At 48.4% G+C, this 18,329-nt stretch overlaps 1 protein-coding gene across 1 annotated transcript in view; it reads left to right on the plus strand.

Annotated features, from left to right (window-relative positions):
* pgm2l1 (phosphoglucomutase 2-like 1) overlaps positions 1–18,329 on the plus strand; it is a 145,514-nt gene that overhangs the window by 22,792 nt on the left and 104,393 nt on the right. Inside the window, exon 2 of the mRNA XM_085999793.1 lies at positions 14,914–15,081. Coding sequence (XP_085855919.1) covers positions 14,914–15,081 — 168 coding nt within the window. The remainder of the gene's footprint in view (positions 1–14,913; positions 15,082–18,329) is intronic.

Here is an 18,329-nt window from a genome sequence, read left to right on the forward strand (position 1 = left end):
CTTTAGCCATGCATTCATCTGCTCTATCCTCCTATTCTTATACTCACTAGCACGTGGCACCGGGAGTAATCCAGAGATTACAACCTTTGAGGTCCTGCTCTTTAATCTGCTACCTAGCTCCCTAAATTCTTGCTGCAGGACCTCATCCCTCTTCCTACCTATGTCGTTGGTCCCAATGTGAACCACGACCTCTGCCTGTTCACCCTCCCCCTTCAGAATGCCCTGCAGCCGTTCAGTGACATCCTTGACCCTGGCACCAGGGAGGCAACAAACCATCCTGGAGTCACGTCTACGGCCACAGAAACGCCTATCTGTTCCCCTTACGATAGAATCCCCTACCACTATTGCTCTCCCACTCTTTTTCCTCCCTTCCTGAGCAGCAGAAGCACCCCTGGTGCCAGGAAGTTGGCTGCTGCTGCCTTCATCTGGTAAGTCATCCCCCTCAACAGTATCCAAATTGGTATACCTGTTTGAAAGGGGGATGGCCACAGGGGTCCCCTGCACTACCTGCCTGTCTCTACTGCTCTGCCTGATGGTCACCCATTTCCCTTCTGCCTGTGCAGCCCTACCCTGCGGCGTGACCAACTCATCAAACGTGTAATCCACGACCCTCTCAGCATCGTGAATGCTCCAAAGCCCATCCATCCGCAGCTCCAGCGCCTCCATGCGGTCTGCTAGTAGCTGCAGCTGGATGCATTTCTGGCACACGTGGTCGTCGGGGACACTGGCAGCGTCCCTGAATTCCCACATAGAGCAAGAGGAGCATAACACGGGGCTGGGCTCTCCTGGCATGACTTACCCCTTTAATTAATTTAAATTAATTCAATACCACCAGTTAAAGATATACTCTAGGGCGCTTGTATGGTTTACCAACAGTCCCCGCTACACCAGACTCATTTCTAAACGATGACTCACTTGCAGTAGTTTTTGTGTTGCCTTCAACACACTGAACTCTCCCTGCCAATGGGAACACTTCAGAACACCTGGTGGGGGAGCATGCTGCAGAAACATGAAGTAAATAGTTGCGTATTCTTGAAGCCCTGTCTTATTCTTGCACAACGTCCACATGTTTGCATTGTCATCAAGATTATTTGATTGTGCTCAGGAACCCTGGCTGATTTTCCTCCCATCCCACCCTCAATCTGAAGACACTGAGGCCAATTGTAGCACCCCTATTGTCATCCCAACTGAGATCAGCTATCTCCCCACAGACCAGCGATGGAATCAACAATTACTTTTTATTTATACAGTGCCTTTAACATGGTAAAGTTCCACTGCGCTTCACAATGTTATCGGACAAAATTCAACACCGAGCCACAGAGATTATTTTTTATACTGTGGCAGAACCACTGAATGACTCTGGCTAACTGTATATAATTCTCTTTAACGATGTTCTAACACCAGCCTAAGTCTGTACCATTGTGTTAGGCATTACTGTGTTTTGTATATAGAGTTTGCATGTATGGGGCGTGGCCCCTTTAAGAGCGCGTGAAAACGCGGGCAAACGCGATGACGTCACGTTGCAAACCACGTGACTGCCCAGGCAGTCCTTGTGGCATCTCTGTTGAGTAAAGACCTGTTTAATTGTTCTCCTGCGTCGATCTCAATTATTCGTAGGAATTCGGCAATTCCTACATTGGTGACCCCGTTTTTGTGAACGTTTTCACAGAAGAAGAGCACAGCATGGAGGCAAACGCCGTTTCGCACAAGCTACCGCAGTTCTGGAAGCAGCAAGCGCCCTCGTGGTTTATTCAGGTCGAGGCCCAGTTCGCCCTGAGGAACATCGATGCGGATCAGACCAAGTATCTTTACGTGGTCTCCGCACTCGACAGCTCTACCGCCTCTTGGATCGTCAGCCTCCTCGAAAACCCCCCAACGGAGCACAAGTATGAAACCCTCAAAGCGCGGTTACTGCAAGTTTTCGGGCTCACAAAATCGGAGCGCGCCCGTCGATTACTCGCTATGCCCGGGCTCGGGGACTCCAAGCCTTCAGAGTTGATGACCCAAATGCTTACACTCCTGGGCTCAGAACGGGAATGTTTCCTATTCCGCGAAATTTTCCTCAGCCAACTGCCTGAACAGGTACAAATTGCCCTGGCCAGATCTGAAGCTGATGACTGCGCAACACTCGCGGCGGAGGCTGACAAAATTTTCGCTGTAACTCGGCAGTACTGCGCCGCCACGAGGCACCCATCCCCCACAGATGCCGCCCCAGCTCGTCAGCCTGCTGGGCTGTGTTTCTACCACGCGCAGTTCGGCGCGAAGGCGAAGCGTTGCCGCCCTCTTTGCAGTTTTCCCCCCAAAAAAACCCAGCATCATCTGACACTGCGGCCACCGAGGAACGGGTCTAACGGGCACCCCGCGGCCGCGATGGTGATCGGCAATGCGGGAAAATTGCTGTTCATCACCGATACCCTCTCCGGTCGTCGTTTTCTGTGCGACACCGGAGCGCAGTGCAGCATTTTACCCGCGTCCGTCCTCGATGTGCAGACGGGCAATCACGGCCCCGCCCTTGAAGCGGCCAATGGTGGCACAATTCGGACCTTCGGCAGACCGCGAGTGGAGTTGTGCCTCGGGGGGCAATGTTTTCACTGGGAGTTTGTTATGGCCAAAGTTTCCCAGCCCCTCCTCGGCGCGGATTTCCTGTGCGCGAACAGCTTCCTGGTCGATGTTTGGAACCGGCGGCTGATCAACGCAGCCACTTTTAATTCACTTCCGTGTTATTGCAGTAACACTACGTCACGCACCGTCTCCTGTGCGTTCCCGACTCCTGATGAGTTCGCTCGCCTGCTCAGCGAATTCCCTGACCTGACAAGACCCATGTTCTCCTCCACAGCCACGAAACGTGGTGTGGAACACCACATCACCACCAACGGCCCCCCGGTCTACGCGTGGGCCTGGAACCTGGCAAGCTGGCGGTCGCAAAGGCGGAGTTCGCCACCATGGACCGGTTAGGGATTATTCGCCGGTCGAATAGTCCCTGGTCTTCACCCCTCCATATCGTCCCGAAGCCTGGCGGCGGATGGCGGCCATGCAGCGACTATTGACGACTAAACGACGCCACCACTCCTGAACGGTACCCCATTCCCCATATCCAGGATTTCTCTGCCCATTTGGCAGGGAACACCGTTTTCTTAAAAGTCGACCTCGTCCGAGGCTACCACCAGGTCCCAGTTCATCCACAGGACGTCCAGAAGACCGCAGTCATCACCCCATTCGGCCTCTTTGAGTTTTTACGGATGCTGTTTGGGTTAAAGAACGCCGCCCAGGCTTTCCAACGCCTGATGGACTCCGTACTGCGGGACCTCAAGTTCTTCTTCGTTTACCTGGACGATATTCTCATTGCCAGTCCTACCATGGAAGAACATACCTGTCACCTACGCACCCTTTTTTTGACGCCTCAGCCAACACGGCCTGATTATCAACCCGGCCAAGTGACAGTTTGGCCTGCACCAAATTGACTTCCTGGGGCATCGCATCATCTCAGAGGGAGCGGTTCCTTTACCTTCGAAGGTAGAGGCGGTGACATCCTTTCCACACCCGCAGAACATAAAGGCCCTGCAGGAATTCCTAGGCATGGTAAATTTTTACCACCGTTTCGTGCCTAAGGCGGCACTACTCATGCGGCCCCTGTACGAGGCCCTCAAGGGCAAGACTGGCAAGAACCCGGTAGACTGGACGGACGACATGGCCCGAGCGTTCGCCGACACCAAAAGCGCCTTAGCCAACGCGACTATGCTGGCGCACCCGCTGCCAGGAGCCACCACTGACGCGTCGGACTACGCAGTCGGTGCCGTGCAACAGCAGTGGGTGAACGGGATGTGGCAGCCGTTGGCATTCATCAGCCGTCTGCTACGGCAGAACGAGAGCATACAGCACGTTCGACCGGGAGTTGCTCACCCTTTTTCTGGCCATCCGCCATTTTCGGTTCCTTCTGGAAGGACGTCCTTTCACCGCCCTTGTGGACCATAAGCTGCTGACCTTTGCAATGTCCAAGACCGCTGAACTGTGGTCAGCCCAACAGCAGCGTCAACTGACCTACATATCCGAATTCACCACGGATATACGGCACGTGGCCGGTAAGGACAACCTGGTGGCAGACTGCCTCTCCCGCACGGTCGTCATACGGTTCATTTGGGCATCGACTACGCCCTCATGGCAGCGGACCAAGCCTCAGACCCGGAAGTCCAAGCTTGCAGAACGGCCATCACCGGCCTCCAGTTGGCCGACGTCAAGTTCCATTCGGCAGGTACCACGCTGTTGTGTGACGTCTCCGTACAGGATCCTCGCCTTGTCGTGCCGGTCGTCTGGTGCCGCAAAGTGTTCGACGCCATACATGGGTTGTCACACCCTGGAATGAAGGCCTCTCAGAAACTGATGTCCGCGAAATTTGTATGGCATGGCATGCATAAGGATGTCCGCGACTGGGCCAACACCTGCGTGGTCTGCCAAAAGGCAAAGGTACAGCGCCACATCAAAGCTCCGTTGGCTGCCTTCACAGTTCCGGAGCGACGTTTTGACCATATCAATGTGGACCTGGTAGGACCACTCCCACCCTCCCATGGTTTTTCACACATCCTGACCATGGTTGACCGCACCACCAGATGGCCAGAGGCGGTTACCCTGTCATCCACTACTTCGGCGGACGTGGCCAGGGCGTTCATTTCCTCCTGGATCGCCCGTTTCGGAGTGCCCGCAGATATTTCATCGGACGGGACCGCAGTTTTCCTCCGAACTCTGGAATGCAGTGGCCCAAGGACTCGGTGTCAAATTACACCGCACCACAGCCTACCGCCCACAGGCGAATGGCCTCTGCGAACGCTTCCACCACTCAATGAAAGCCGCCCTGAGGGCCAGCCTCCAGGACGCTGGATGGGGAGACAGGCTACCGTGGGTCCTGTTGGGCCTTCGCACGGCCCCCAAAGAAGACCTTCACTCTTCATCTGCGGAACTCGTGTACGGTCAGCCGCTGCGAGTCCCAGGGGACTTCCTACCAATATCGATGGAGCCATGGTCCGCGTCTGCCCAGCTTGCTAGTCACCAAGAGGCAGCCAGATGTTTCGCACCGGTGCCCACTTCGCACCACGGGCTGCAGAGGTCACACGTTCCCACGGAGCTTCACAAGGCTGAATACGTTTTTATTCGCCATGATGCACATAGGGATCTGCTCAAGACCCCATATACCGGTCCCTTCCGCGTGTTGGAAGCAGGGGACAAAACCTTCACGGTAGATGTCGGTGGTAAACCAGACCACATTTCGGTCGATCGCTTAAAGCCAGCACATTTGGACCTCGACCGCCCCGTCAAGACGGCACAACCGCCGAGACGGGGTCGGCCACCCATCGTTGTTACGGCAGACCAAGCGCGACCGCCCGCCAGACGACCAGCAGCCTCCGCCTCGAGAGTACAGGAGTCGTTCTGACAGGCTCGTCGGACCCCCTCACCGTTTGACTTTGTCCGTTAAAGCGAATTCTGGGGGGGCGCATGTGGCAGAACTACTGACTGACTCTCACTAACTGTACATAATTCTCTTTAACGATGTTCTAACACCAGCCTAAGCCTGTACCATTGAGTTAGGCATTACTGTGTTTTGTATATAGAGTTTGCATGTACGGGGCGTGGCCCCTTTAAGAGCGTGGGAAAACGCGATGATGTCACGTCGCAAACCACGTGACTGCCCAGGCAGTCCTCGTGGCATCTCTGTTGAGTAAAGACCTGTTTCATTGTTCTCCTGCGTCGATCTCAATTATTCGTAGGAATTCGGCAATTCCTACAATACGTTCATGGAATGTGGGTGTCGCCGGCAAGGCCAGTATTTATTGCCCATCCCTAATTGCCCTCGAGAAGGTGGTGGTGAGCCGCCGCCTTGAACTGCTGTAGTCCGTGTGGTGAAGTTACCCCCACAGTACTGTTACTGAGGGAGTTCCAGGATTTTGACCCATCGACGATGGAGTGGCAATATATTTCCAAGTCAGGATGGTGTATGACTAGGGCAGGTGACCAAAAGCTTGGTCATAAAGGAGAAGAGAGAGGCGGAGAGGTTTAGGGAGGTAATTCCAGAGCTCAGGGCTCAGGCAGCTGAAAGCGCAGCCGCCAGTGGTGGAGCGATGGAAATCGGGATGGGCAAGAGGCCAGAATGTGAGGAGCTCAGAGATCTCGGAGGGTTGGCTGGAGGAGGTTACAGAGATGGGGAGGGGCAGTGCCATGGAGAGATTTGAAAAGAAGGATGAGAATTTTAAAATAGTGGCGTTGCTGGACCGGGAGCCAATGTAGGTTAGCGAGCACAGGGGTGATGAGTGAATGGGACTCAGTGCGAGTTAGGACATAGGCAGCAGAGTGTTGGATGAGCTCAAGTTTACAAACCTTCTGGTTTGGTTCAGTTACAAGCTCTCTGAACCAACTGAGAAACTAAGATCAGACTGGTCCTATGCACGAGTGGAAAACAGCCGATTTAGATCGCTATTCTGCACTAACTCATAAAATAAGTAGCCATGGTGTGGAGATGCCGGTGTTGGACTGGGGTGGACAAATGTAAGAAGTCACACAACACCAGGTTATAGTCCAACAGTTTTATTTGAAATCACAAGCTTTCGGAGCGCTGCTCCTTCACTTCCCACTTCACCTGATGAAGGAGCAGCGCTCCGAAAGCTTGTGATTTCAAATAAAACTGTTGGACTATAACCTGGTGTTGTGTGACTTCTTACATTCATAAAATAAGAGGTGAGAATATTCTGCTACTGCAACTGCAAAATAAAAGCTGCTGTAAGTGCAACATGGTGTTCGCTTTGAAGCCTAAATTTGGATATTGGAAATGCTCCTGGACAGACAAATTAATCCATGAGATAGTTATCTGATCTGCATATTTTCCGTAACAGTAATACACTTTGTGGACTTCAGTTTGGATAGTATTGTGATTTTTAACTGCTGATAGAAGCAAACCTTTGACTCAATCTCTCATGAAGTAGAAGTGCCATATCTGGGCTTTCCAGTGGCCTTTGAAATCTGTCTTGTTGCACAGTGGGCTGCAGCTGTATAGTGTCAGAATCCTGATTTCTGTAGCCAGTATGGACTTGTAAGTTATTTCCATCCACGCTGTACTTTAAAAAAATTTCTTTCATCACAGAATCACAGAAACCCCACAGTGCAGATAGAGGCCATTTCGGCCCATCGAGCCTGCACCGACACATATCCCACCTGATCCCCATAACCCCTACACCAACACATATCCCACCCTATCCCCGTAACCCCACGTATTTAATCCCCCTAACACTAAGGGTCAATTTATCATAGCCAATCAACCTAACCTGCACATCTTTGGACTGTGGGAGGAAACCGGAGCACCCGGAGTAAACCTACGCAAACACGGGGAGAATGTGCAAAACTTTTATTTTGTTTGTCTTGGAATCTAGCCAATGCTGACTACCTAGCCTCAACAACTTGTACTTATAGTGCCTTTAACAAAGTAAAACGTCACAAGGCACTTCACAGCAGTGTTCCAAAACAAAATTTGACACCGGCCCACATGAGATATTAGGGCAGATCACTAAGGAGCGTCTTAAAGGAGGAAAGAGAGGTAGAAGGGCGGAGAGGTTTAGGGAGGGAATTTCAGGGTTTAGGGAGGGAATTTCAGAGCTTAGGGCCCAGGCAGCTGAAGGCACGGCCGCCAATGGTGGAGCGATTAAAATCAGGGATGCTCAAGAGGACAGAATTGGAGGAGCGCAGAGATCTCGGAGGGTTGTAGGGCTGGAGGAGATTACAGAGATAGGGAGGGGCAAGGTCATGGAGGGATTTGAAAATAAGGATGAGAATTTTAAAATTGAGGCATTGCTTAACCAGGCGCCAATAACCTCCAAATGCTCTTGCAAACCAGTGTGGTAACATGTTCTCTGTTGCCCTATTTGTCACACTTCCCTTTCTCCTCCCCCACCCCCCCCCCCCCCACTCCCACTCCTTTCTTGAAGATACACCTCATGTTAAAGTCCAGTTCCATAGACACTGCGCACCTCTCATACCTTGTTTTAGTACCCATTCTTCATGCGTGAGTTTAGACAGTGAGTTGTGACTTAACTATTTGGTCCTGGAGGGCATCGCAGCCAAGTCAGATCCTGTGCTCACCTGACACGTACACACAGGTCGACGCACTTTCAGCAATTTATGGTACCCTGAGGGCGATTGGCTAACAGCACAGACCTTGGGGATGAAGCCCAGGACTGTCTGGTTTTGGTTGTCTCCGTGACGTGTTAGAGGATTTCCCTGTGGTAACTGTCACAAGAAAGGGTTGTTAGTCTGGCAACCACAACTCCGCTCGTGATTCCAGCCCAAACAAGTTTCATTTACATTGATTAGTAATAGTATTATTAGGTTTTATGCAACAATTCTATTATATTAAATGATGACAAGATGACGTGCAAATAATACAACCTGATTCCCAGGCCTGGAGTGATCACTTTCGGCTCTCCAGGCTGCCTGTGTGGCTGTGAGTTTCTGACTGACCGAGAGCTCTCCGACCCCCCAAGAGAACAACACAGTCCGGTTCCTAAGGTCTGGAGCGACCAGCTCCAACCCCCCCAGGCCGTCCACACGGCTGCATGGCTCCTGACCACCGCGAGAACACTCTGCTCTTGCGGGAGGTGTGGGGAGCAGGTTCTATTCTTCGACACAGCCTAAAATTAATTAAAGGGTAAGTCATGGCAGGACAGCTCGGCCCCGTGGCATGCTCCTCCTGCGCTATGTGGGAAATCATGGGACACTTCCTGTGTCCCTGACGACCATGTGTGCGGGAAGTGTATCCAGCTGCAGCTACTGACAGACCGCATTGCGGCGCTGGAGCTGCGAATGGATACATACTGGAGCATTCGCGATGCTGAGGACATCGTGGATAGCATGTTTAGGGAGTTGGTCACACCGCAGGTAAAGGCTGCACAGGCAGGAAGGGAATGGGTGACCACCAGGCAGAGTAGTTGACGCAGGCAGGTAGTGCAGGGGTCCCCTGTGGCCATCCCCCCTCTCAAACAGATATACCACTTTGGATATTGTTGAGGGAGATGGCTTATCGGGAGAAGGCAGCAGCAGCCAACTTCCTGGCACCATGGGTGGTTCTGCTGTACAGGACGGGAGGAAAAAGACTGGGAGAGCTATAGTGATGGGGGATTCTATTGTAAGGGGAATAGATAGGCGTTTCTGCGGCTGCAAACGAGACTCCAGGATGGTATGTTGCCTCCCTGGTGCAAGGGTCAAGGATGTCTCGGGGCGGCTGCAGGGCATTCTGGAGGGGGGAGGGTGAACAACCAGTTGTCGTGGTGCATATAGGTACCAACGATATAGGTAAACAACGGGATGAGGTCCTAAAAGCTGAATATAGGGAGTTAGGAGGTAAATTAAAAAAAATAGGACCTCAAAGGTAGTAATCTCAGGATTGCTACCAGTGCCACGTGCTAGTCAGAGTTGAAATAGAAGGATATTTCAGATGAATACATGGCTAGAGGAATGGTACAAGGGGGAGGGATTCAAATTCCTGGGACATTGGAACCGGTTCTGGGGGAGGTGGGACCAGTACAAACTGGATGGTTTGCACCTGGGCGGGACCGGGACCGATGTCCCAGGGGGAGTGTTTGCTAGTGCTGTTGGGGAGGGTTTAAACTAAAATGGCAGGGGGTTGGGAACCTGTGCAGGGAGACAGAGGAAAGGGAAGCAAGGATAGAAACAAAAGACAGGAAGGAGAAAAGCAAAAGTGGAAGGCAGAGAAATCAAGGGTGTAAATCAAACAGGGCTACAGTAAATAATAATTCTAAAAGGACCAAGAGTGTTAAAAAGACAAGCCTGAAGGCTTTGTGTCTTAATGCGAGGAGCATTCATAATAAGGTGGATGAATTAGCTGCACAAATAGATGTAAATGGATATGATGTAATTGGAATTACGGAGACATGGCTAGAGGGTGACCAAGGCTGGGAATTCAACATCCAAGGGTATTCAATATTCAGGAAGGACAGGCAAAAAGGAAAAGGAGGTGGGGTAGCATTGCTGGTTAAAGAGGAGATTAACATAATAGTAAGGAAGGATATTAGTTCTGATGATGTGGAATCTGTATGGGTAGAGCTGAGAAATACCATGAGGCAGAAAATGTTAGTGGGGGTTGTATACAGACCCCCAAACAGTAATGTTGAGGTTGCGGATGGCATTAAACCGGAAATTAGAGACACGTGCAATAAGGGCACAGCAGTTAACATGGGTGACTTTAATCTACATATAGATTGGGCTAACCAAATTAATAACAATACTGTGGAGGAGGAATTCCTAGAGTGTATACGGGATGGTTTCCTGGACCAATATGCCGGAACCAACTAGAGATCAGGCCATCTTAGACTGGGTATTATGTAATGAGAAAGGATTAATTAGCAATCTTGTGCGAGGCCCCTTGGGAAGGAGTGATCATAATATGATAGAATTCTTCATTAAGATGGAGAGTGAAGTAGTTGACTCAGAGACTAGGGTCCTGAATTTAAATAAAGGAAACTACGATGGTATGAGGCGCAAGTTGGCTAGGATGGATGGGGAACGTTACTTAAAGGGTTGACGGTGGATAGGCAATGGCAAACATTTAAAGATCGCATGGATGAACTACAGAATTTGTTCATCCCTGTTTGGCATAAAAATAAAACAAAAAAGGTGACTCAACCGTGGCTAACAAGGGAAATTAGGGATAGCATAAGATCCAAGGAGAGGACATATAAATTGGCCAGAAAATGCAGCAAAACTGAGGATTGGGAGCAGTTTAGGATTCAGCAAAGGAGCACAAGGGTTAATTAAGAGGGGGAAAATAGAATATGAGAGTGAGCTTGCAGGGAACATAAAAACTGACTGTAAAAGCTTCTATAGATATGTGAAGAGAAAAAGATTGGTGAAGTCAAGCGTAGGTCCCTTGCAGTCGGAATCAGGGGAATTTATAACGGGGAACAAAGAAATGGCAGACCAATCAAATACATACTTTGGTTCTGTCTTCACAAAGGACACATATAACCTTCCAGAGATTTCGGGGAACATAGGGTCTAATGAGAGGGAGGAATTGAATGAAATCAGTATTTGTAGGGAAATGGTGTTAGGGAAATTGATGGGATTGAAGGCCGATAAATCCCCAGGGCCTGATAATCTACATCCTAGGGTACTTAAGGAAGTGGCCCTAGAAATAGTAGATGCATTGCTGGTCATCTTCCAAAATTCTATAGACTCTGGAATAGTTTCCATGGATTAGAGGGTAGCTGATGTAACCCCACTATTTAACAAAGGTGGTAGAGCGAAAACGGGGAATTATAGACCGGTAAGCCTGACATCGGTAGTGGGGAAAATGCTAGAGTCCATAATAAAAAATATAATAGCAGAGCACTTGGAAAACAGTGACAGGATCGGACAAAGTCAACATGGATTTACAAAAGGTAAATCATGCTTGACTAATCTACTGGAATTTTTTGAGGATGTAACTGGTAGAATAGATAAGGGAGAACCAGTGGATGTGGTGTATTTGGACTTTCAGAAGGCTTTCGCTAAGGTCCCGCATAAGAGATTGGCGTGCAAAGTTAAAGCACATGGGATTGGGGGTAAGTTACTGACTTGGATAGAGAACTGGTTGGCAGACAGGAAGCAAAGAGTTGGAATAAACAGGTCTTTTTCCAAGTGGCAGGCAGTGACTAGTGGGGTACCGCAGGGATCGGAGCTAGGACCCCAGCTATTCACAATATATATAAATGATCTAGACGAGGGAACTAGATGTAATATCTCCAAGTTTGCAGACGACACAAAGCTGGGTGGGCGTGTGTGCTGTGAAGAGGATGCAGAGAAACTCCAGTATAATTTGGACAGGTTGGGTGATTGGGCAGATGCATGGCAGATGCAGTATAATGTGGATAAATGCGAGGTTATCCACTTTGGTGGCAAAAATAGGAAGGCAGATTATTATCTGAACAGCAATAGATTGGGAAAAGGGGAAGTGCAATGAGACCTGGGTGTCCTTGTGCACCAGTCGCTGAAGGTAAGCATGCAGGTGCAGCAGGCGGTTAAGAAGGCAAATGGTATGCTGCCCTTCATAGCGAGAGGATTCGAGTACGGGAGCAAGGATGTCTTGCTGCAGTTGTACAGGGCCTTGGTGAGACCACACCTTGAGTATTGTGTGCAGTTTTGGTCGCCTTATCTGAGGAAGGATGTTCTTGCCACGGAGGGAGTGCAGCGAAGATTCACCAGACTGATACCTGGGATGGCAGGAATGACGTATGAAGAGAGATTGAGTCGATTAGGCTTATATTTGCTAGAGTTTAGAAGAATGAGAGGGGATCTCATTGAAACTTATAAAATTCTAACAGGACTAGACAGACTAGATGCAGGAAGGATGTTCCCGATGGCGGGGGAGTCCAGAACCAGTGGTCACAGTCTAAGGATAAGGGGTAAGCCAGTTAGGACTGAGATGAGGAGGAATTACTTCACCCAGAGAGTGGTGAACCTGTGGAATTCTCTACCACAGAAGGCAGTTGAGGCCAACTTATTAAATATATTCAAGAAGGAGTTGGATATATTTCTTAAGGCTAAAGGGATCAAGGGATATGGGGAGAAAGCAGGGACAGGGTGTTGAAACGGATTCTTTTGCCCTCAATCTGGTTCAGTACAAACACTGAGTCGAATACTGGTTGAGTTCAACAGTTGTTTTATTCTGTTGTCCCGGGAGACTTACTCTGATACAGCACAGTTCTGACTCCAGCAGAGTCTCGACAGGTTCCACCAGAGCAAGTAAAATTTCATACAGAGTACCACACTATCTCCCGCACCTCTGCCCTCACCCCTGCCCTTCCCTCCCGGAACCACGATAGGGTTCCCCTTGTCCTCACCTTTCACCCCACCAGCCTCCACATTCAACGGATCATCCTCCGGCATTTCCGCTACCTCCAAAGTGATCCCACCACCAAACGTATCTTCCCCTCCCCTCCCCTTTCAGCATTCCGCAGGGACCGCTCTCTCCGAGACACCCTAGTCCACTCCTCTATCACCCCAAACAGCCCTTCCCCTTCGCCTGGCACCTTCCCGTGCAAGCGGAGGAGATGTAACACCTGCCCCTATACCTCCCCCCTCCCCACTGTCCAGGGCCCCAAACACCCCTTCCAGGTGAAACAGCGATTTACTTGTACTTCTCGCAATCTAGTATACTGTATTCGCTGCTCACAATGCGGTCTCCTCTACATTGGGGAGACCAAACGCAGATTGGGTGACCGCTTTGCGGAACACCTCCGTTCAGTCCGTAAGGGTGACCCCGAGCTTCCGGTCGCCTGTCATTTCAATTCACCGCTCCATTCCCACTCGGACCTCACCGTCCTTGGCCTCTTGTACTGTTCCACGGAAGCTCAACGTAAACTCGAGGAACAGCACCTCATCTTCCGATTAGGCACTCTGCAGCCTTCCGGTCTCAATATCGAGTTCAACAATTTCAGATCATAACCTTGGCCCCTATTTCATTTTTACTTATATTTTTCCACTCCTTTCCTCCCCCCCCCCCCCCCCCTTTCCTTTTGTTTCTCTCTCACACCTGGCAGCTATCTTTTGCCCTGCCAGTACACTTTACACCTAATCCCAGCCTATTACCATCTCGTCTAGCTTCTAATCTCTTTTACTTCTTTTGGTTCTTTTATTCTTTTGTCCGATCGCAGCCCTGCCTTCGATCTAGTTCCTTTTCTCTCCAGTTTTGAAGAAGGGTCAAACCCGAAACGTCAACTCAAATTTCTCTCCACGGATGTTGCCTGACCTGCTGAGTTTTTCCAGCATTTTCTGTTGTTATACCACATTATTATACTTGCTTTTGAGAAGACATTAACACATCTTACAGTCTGCACCAATCCTGAGCTGGGCACGTACACATTTAAATTGATTTCCTGGCCTGGCAGTTTGAAATAAAGAAGTCACATTTCACTGAATGGTTTATAGTTTAGGAAATATGCGGGTAATGGTTTCACGATCACCTAATCAGTATGGTAATGCGTTTTCTGATCGCCTATTGTCTGTATATACTCTGCACTCCGCCCTACACTGTTTCCACCAGCAAGGTGTGACATTGTGGGTGCCAGCCATATTAGCAGCCACAGATCAGTTTAGCTTTTCCCGAGTTAACATGATCATCTCTTACAATATGCAAGTGACTCAGCAATGTCGACATTGCACCACCATTTTAGGCTAACAGGATCCTCCATTTTAGATTGACAGGGTCCTTGGCCATGCGAAGCGAGTTGTTACCCTATTTTTGCATTCTATATCCTCAAGGGTACTGAGTTTGGATGATCAGCCATGATCTCATTAAATGGCAGAACAGGCTCGAGGGGCTGAATGGCCTACTCTTGCTCCTATCTTCTATGTTTCTAAGGTAGCCAATAGTATGTGTACAACATGACACATAGGTGCATGTTTGCTGAAGCCACGCATTGAGGAGTATGCCCTGCTTCTAATCTTTTCGGCCTCCATCTCTGTTCTACAAGCTTTGTTTATTATACTGTAAGTGAGTAGGCCAATCTCTGTCTTTTACTGTGGTTTGTGGTGTCTTGGCAACTAGTCTCTTATCTGGATGGGCCATTTGTTGACCTGGGGGTTTATCATTCTCTGTCTAGTTTCCTAACTGTCTTTGCTAGAGAGCTAAAAATGCTAAACAAAGCACGCTGGGATACTTAGAATACCTTAAAATGGTTTAAATTAGTCAAACATCTATTGTCTTTACTAAATGAACTATCAGCAACCTATATTCATACTCGTGCTTGTGTAACTGTGGTGACTGGACAAAAGATCTAGATCATTGATTGTTGCGATTTGGGCAAGAGAAAAGAGTTTTCACCAGCAGGCCTTTTGCACTTTATCAATAAATGGATTTGAAAATATCTTTTTTATTGTCCACAGAATCCCAAGACTAAAGCTGTGATTGAGAAGTTGCTGCATGATGGAAAGAAGAAGGAACTGCGTGATCGGCTGTGCTGCCGAATGACATTTGGTACTGCAGGGCTTCGTTCTGCCATGGGGGCAGGTTTCTCCTGTATCAATGACCTTACAATCATACAGTCCACTCAGGTGAGGCTGCCAATGTTTGACTGAATTTTGTGAATCCATGTAGGGCTTTGAGGAAAGACTAATTGTATAGCTCTTTGACCGTTGGGGGGCAGGGGGAGATATCACAGCCTTGCATGGACCTGTTCTTACCAGACACCTACTTGTGCATATCGCCCAGCAAGAGCCACCAAATCGCAGTAAAGAGCAGGAGCTGTCTTTTTTTTCCACCCACCCCCTATCCCAGGGTTACCGACACTAATTGTAGCCCCACTATCAGCAGCCTGCTTGGATCAGCTACCTCAGCATAGACCATGGCTCAAACCACAGCCCTTTGTGGTCAATATGGCTTCATACAATATCTGTTTGATGCTTTATTAAAAGAAAAGAAAGGATTGCATTTTTATTGTGCTTTTCATGACCACCAGATGTCCCAAAGCGCTTTACAGCCAATGAAGTACTTTTGAAGTGTAGTCACTGTTGTAATCTAGGAAACACAGCAGCCAATTTGCGCACAGCAAGCTCCCACAAACAGCAACGTGATAATGACCAGATTGTGTGTTTGTGATGTTTGTTGAGGGATAAATATTGGCCAGGACACTAGGGATAACTCCCCTGCTCTTCTTCGAAATAGTGCCGTGGGATCTTTTACGTCCACCTGAGAGGACAGTTGGGGCTTCGGTTTTAACGTCTCATCCGAAAGGCGGCACCTCCGACAGTGCAGCGCTCCCTCAGTACTGCACTAGAGTGTCAACCTAGATTTTTGTGCTCAAGTCTCTGGAATGGGACTTGAACCCACAACCTTCTGACTCAGAGGCAAGGGTGCGACCCACTGAGCCACGGCTGACATATGCTCGTTATTTCTAATTAAATTGCAGATTCAACTTCACTGCAAATAACAAACATAGGAAATCCTGTGACCCTTCCCTTCCTGAAGTGGAGCGCATCATTTTAATGGGTATTACTGGTTGGTCTGATAGCTGATCTGGAGCCACATTGCTTCTTTTTTATAAGTCTTTTTGTGCTGTGTACCATCACTGGCTGAGCAGATCGTTGGCCTTTTTCTAAGTCTCCGTAAGCTTGAGCTCATCCAAAACTCTGCTGCCTGTATCCTAACTCGCACCAAGTCCCATTCATCCATCACCCGTGTGCTTGCAGTGCAGTGCTGAGGGAGTGCTGCACTGTCGGAGGTGCCGTCTTTCGGATGAGACGTTAAATCGAGGCCCCGTCTGCTTTCTCAGGTGGACGTAAAAGATCCCAAGGCACGATTTCGAAGAAGAGCAGGGGCGTTCTCCCTGGTTTTGAAGAAGGGTCCAACCCGAAACGTCAACTCAAATTTCTCTCCACGGATGTTGCCTGACTTGCTGAGTTTTTCCAGCATCTTCTGTTGTTATTTCGGATTTCCAACATCTGCAGTATTTTGCTATCGTTCTCCCTGGTGTCCTGGCCAATATTTATCCCTCAGTCCACATAACAATTTAAAAAGTCAAAGGAAAATGAGACGGCAAAAGTGTAGGGTAGCGATAGGGGTAATGATAACCAGAGTGTGACAGGAAGGGACAGAGAGTGCATCGGAAAGAGGGGTCAGAGTAGGGAAAAATGGTAAAAAGACAAAATTAAAAGCTCTATCTGAACGCACGCAGCATTCGTAACAAAATGGATGAGTTGACAGCACAAATAGAAATAAATGGGTATGATCTGATAGCCATTACAGAGACGTGGTTGCAAGATGACCAAGGCTGGGAACTGAATATTATGGGGTATTTGCCATTTTGTAAGGATAGGCAGAAAGGAAAAGGAGGTGCTGTAGCTCTGTTAATAAGAGATGAGATCAGTGCAGTAATGAGAAATGATATTGGTCTGGAAGATCGAGACTTAGAATCAGTTTGGGTGGCGATAAGAAATAATAAGGGTAAAAAGTCACTGGTGGGTGTGGTCTACAGGCTAGCCACACTGTAGGAAGAGTATAAATCAAGAAATAATAGAGACTTGTAAGAAAGGTACGGCTATAATCATGGGAGATTTTAAACTTCATATTGATTGGACAAAGCAAATTGGCAAAGGTAGACTTGAGGAAGAGTTCTTAGAGTGTATACGGGATGGTTTCTTGGAACAATACGTTGTGGAACCAACCAGGGAGAAGACTATTTTAGATCTGGTAATGTGCAACGAGGCTGGATTAATTAATGATCTCGAAGTGAAGGATCCTCTCGGGAAGAGTGATCATAGCATGGTAAAATTTCAAATACAGTTTGAGGGTGAGAAAGCTAGGTCTCAAAATAGTGTCCTGAACTTAAACAAAGGTATGAAGGCAGACTTGGTTAAAGTGAACTGGGAAAATATATTACAGGGTAAGACTGTAGAAAAGCAGTGGCAAACATTTAAGGAGATATTTCATAACTCTCAGCAAAGATATATTCCAGTGAGAAAGAAAGATTCTAAGAGAAGGATGAACCATCCATGGCTAACTAAGGAAGTAAAGGATGGTATCAAATTGAAAACAAAAGCATACAATGTTGTGAAGAATAGTGAAAGGCCAGAGGATTGGGAAATTTTTTTAAACCAGCAAAGGACGACTAAAAAAAATGATAGAGAGAGAAGATAGCTTATGAGAGTAAGCAAGCAAGAAATATAAAAACAGAGAGTAAGAGCTTCTACAGGTATATAAAAAGGAAGAGAGTAGCTAAAGTAAACATTGGTCCCCTAGATGATGAGTCTGGGGAATTAATAATGGGACACAGGGAAATGGCGGAGACTTTGAACAAATATTTTGTAACGGTCTTCACGGTAGAAGACATTAAAAGCATCCCAATAATGGATAATCAAGGGGCTATTGGGGTGGGGGGGGAAACTTCAAACAATCACTATCACTAGAGTGAAAGTAGTAGGCAAACTAATGGGACTAAAGGTGGACAAGTCCCCTGGACCCGATGGCCTGCATCCTAGAGTCTTAAAAGAGGTGGCTGCAGAGATAATGGATGCATTGGTTATAATCTACCAAAATTCCCTGGGTTCTGAAGAGGTCCCAGCGGACTGGAAAACCGCAAATGTAACGCCCCTATTTAAGAAAGGAGAGACAGAAAGCAGGCAACTATCGACCAGTTAGCCTAACATCTGTCATTTGGAAAATGCTGGAGTCCATCATTAAGGAAGTGATAGCAGGACATTTAGAAAATCATAATATAGTCAAGCAGAGTCAGCATGGTTTTATGAAAGGGAAATCATGTTTGACAAATTTGCTGGAGTTCTTTGAGGATGTAACGAGCAGGGTG

The sequence above is a fragment of the Somniosus microcephalus genome, chromosome 10 (genome assembly GCF_052327205.1).
Source record: "Somniosus microcephalus isolate GS21.2 chromosome 10, FLI_Smic_1.0, whole genome shotgun sequence".
Lineage (NCBI taxonomy): Eukaryota > Metazoa > Chordata > Chondrichthyes > Squaliformes > Somniosidae > Somniosus > Somniosus microcephalus.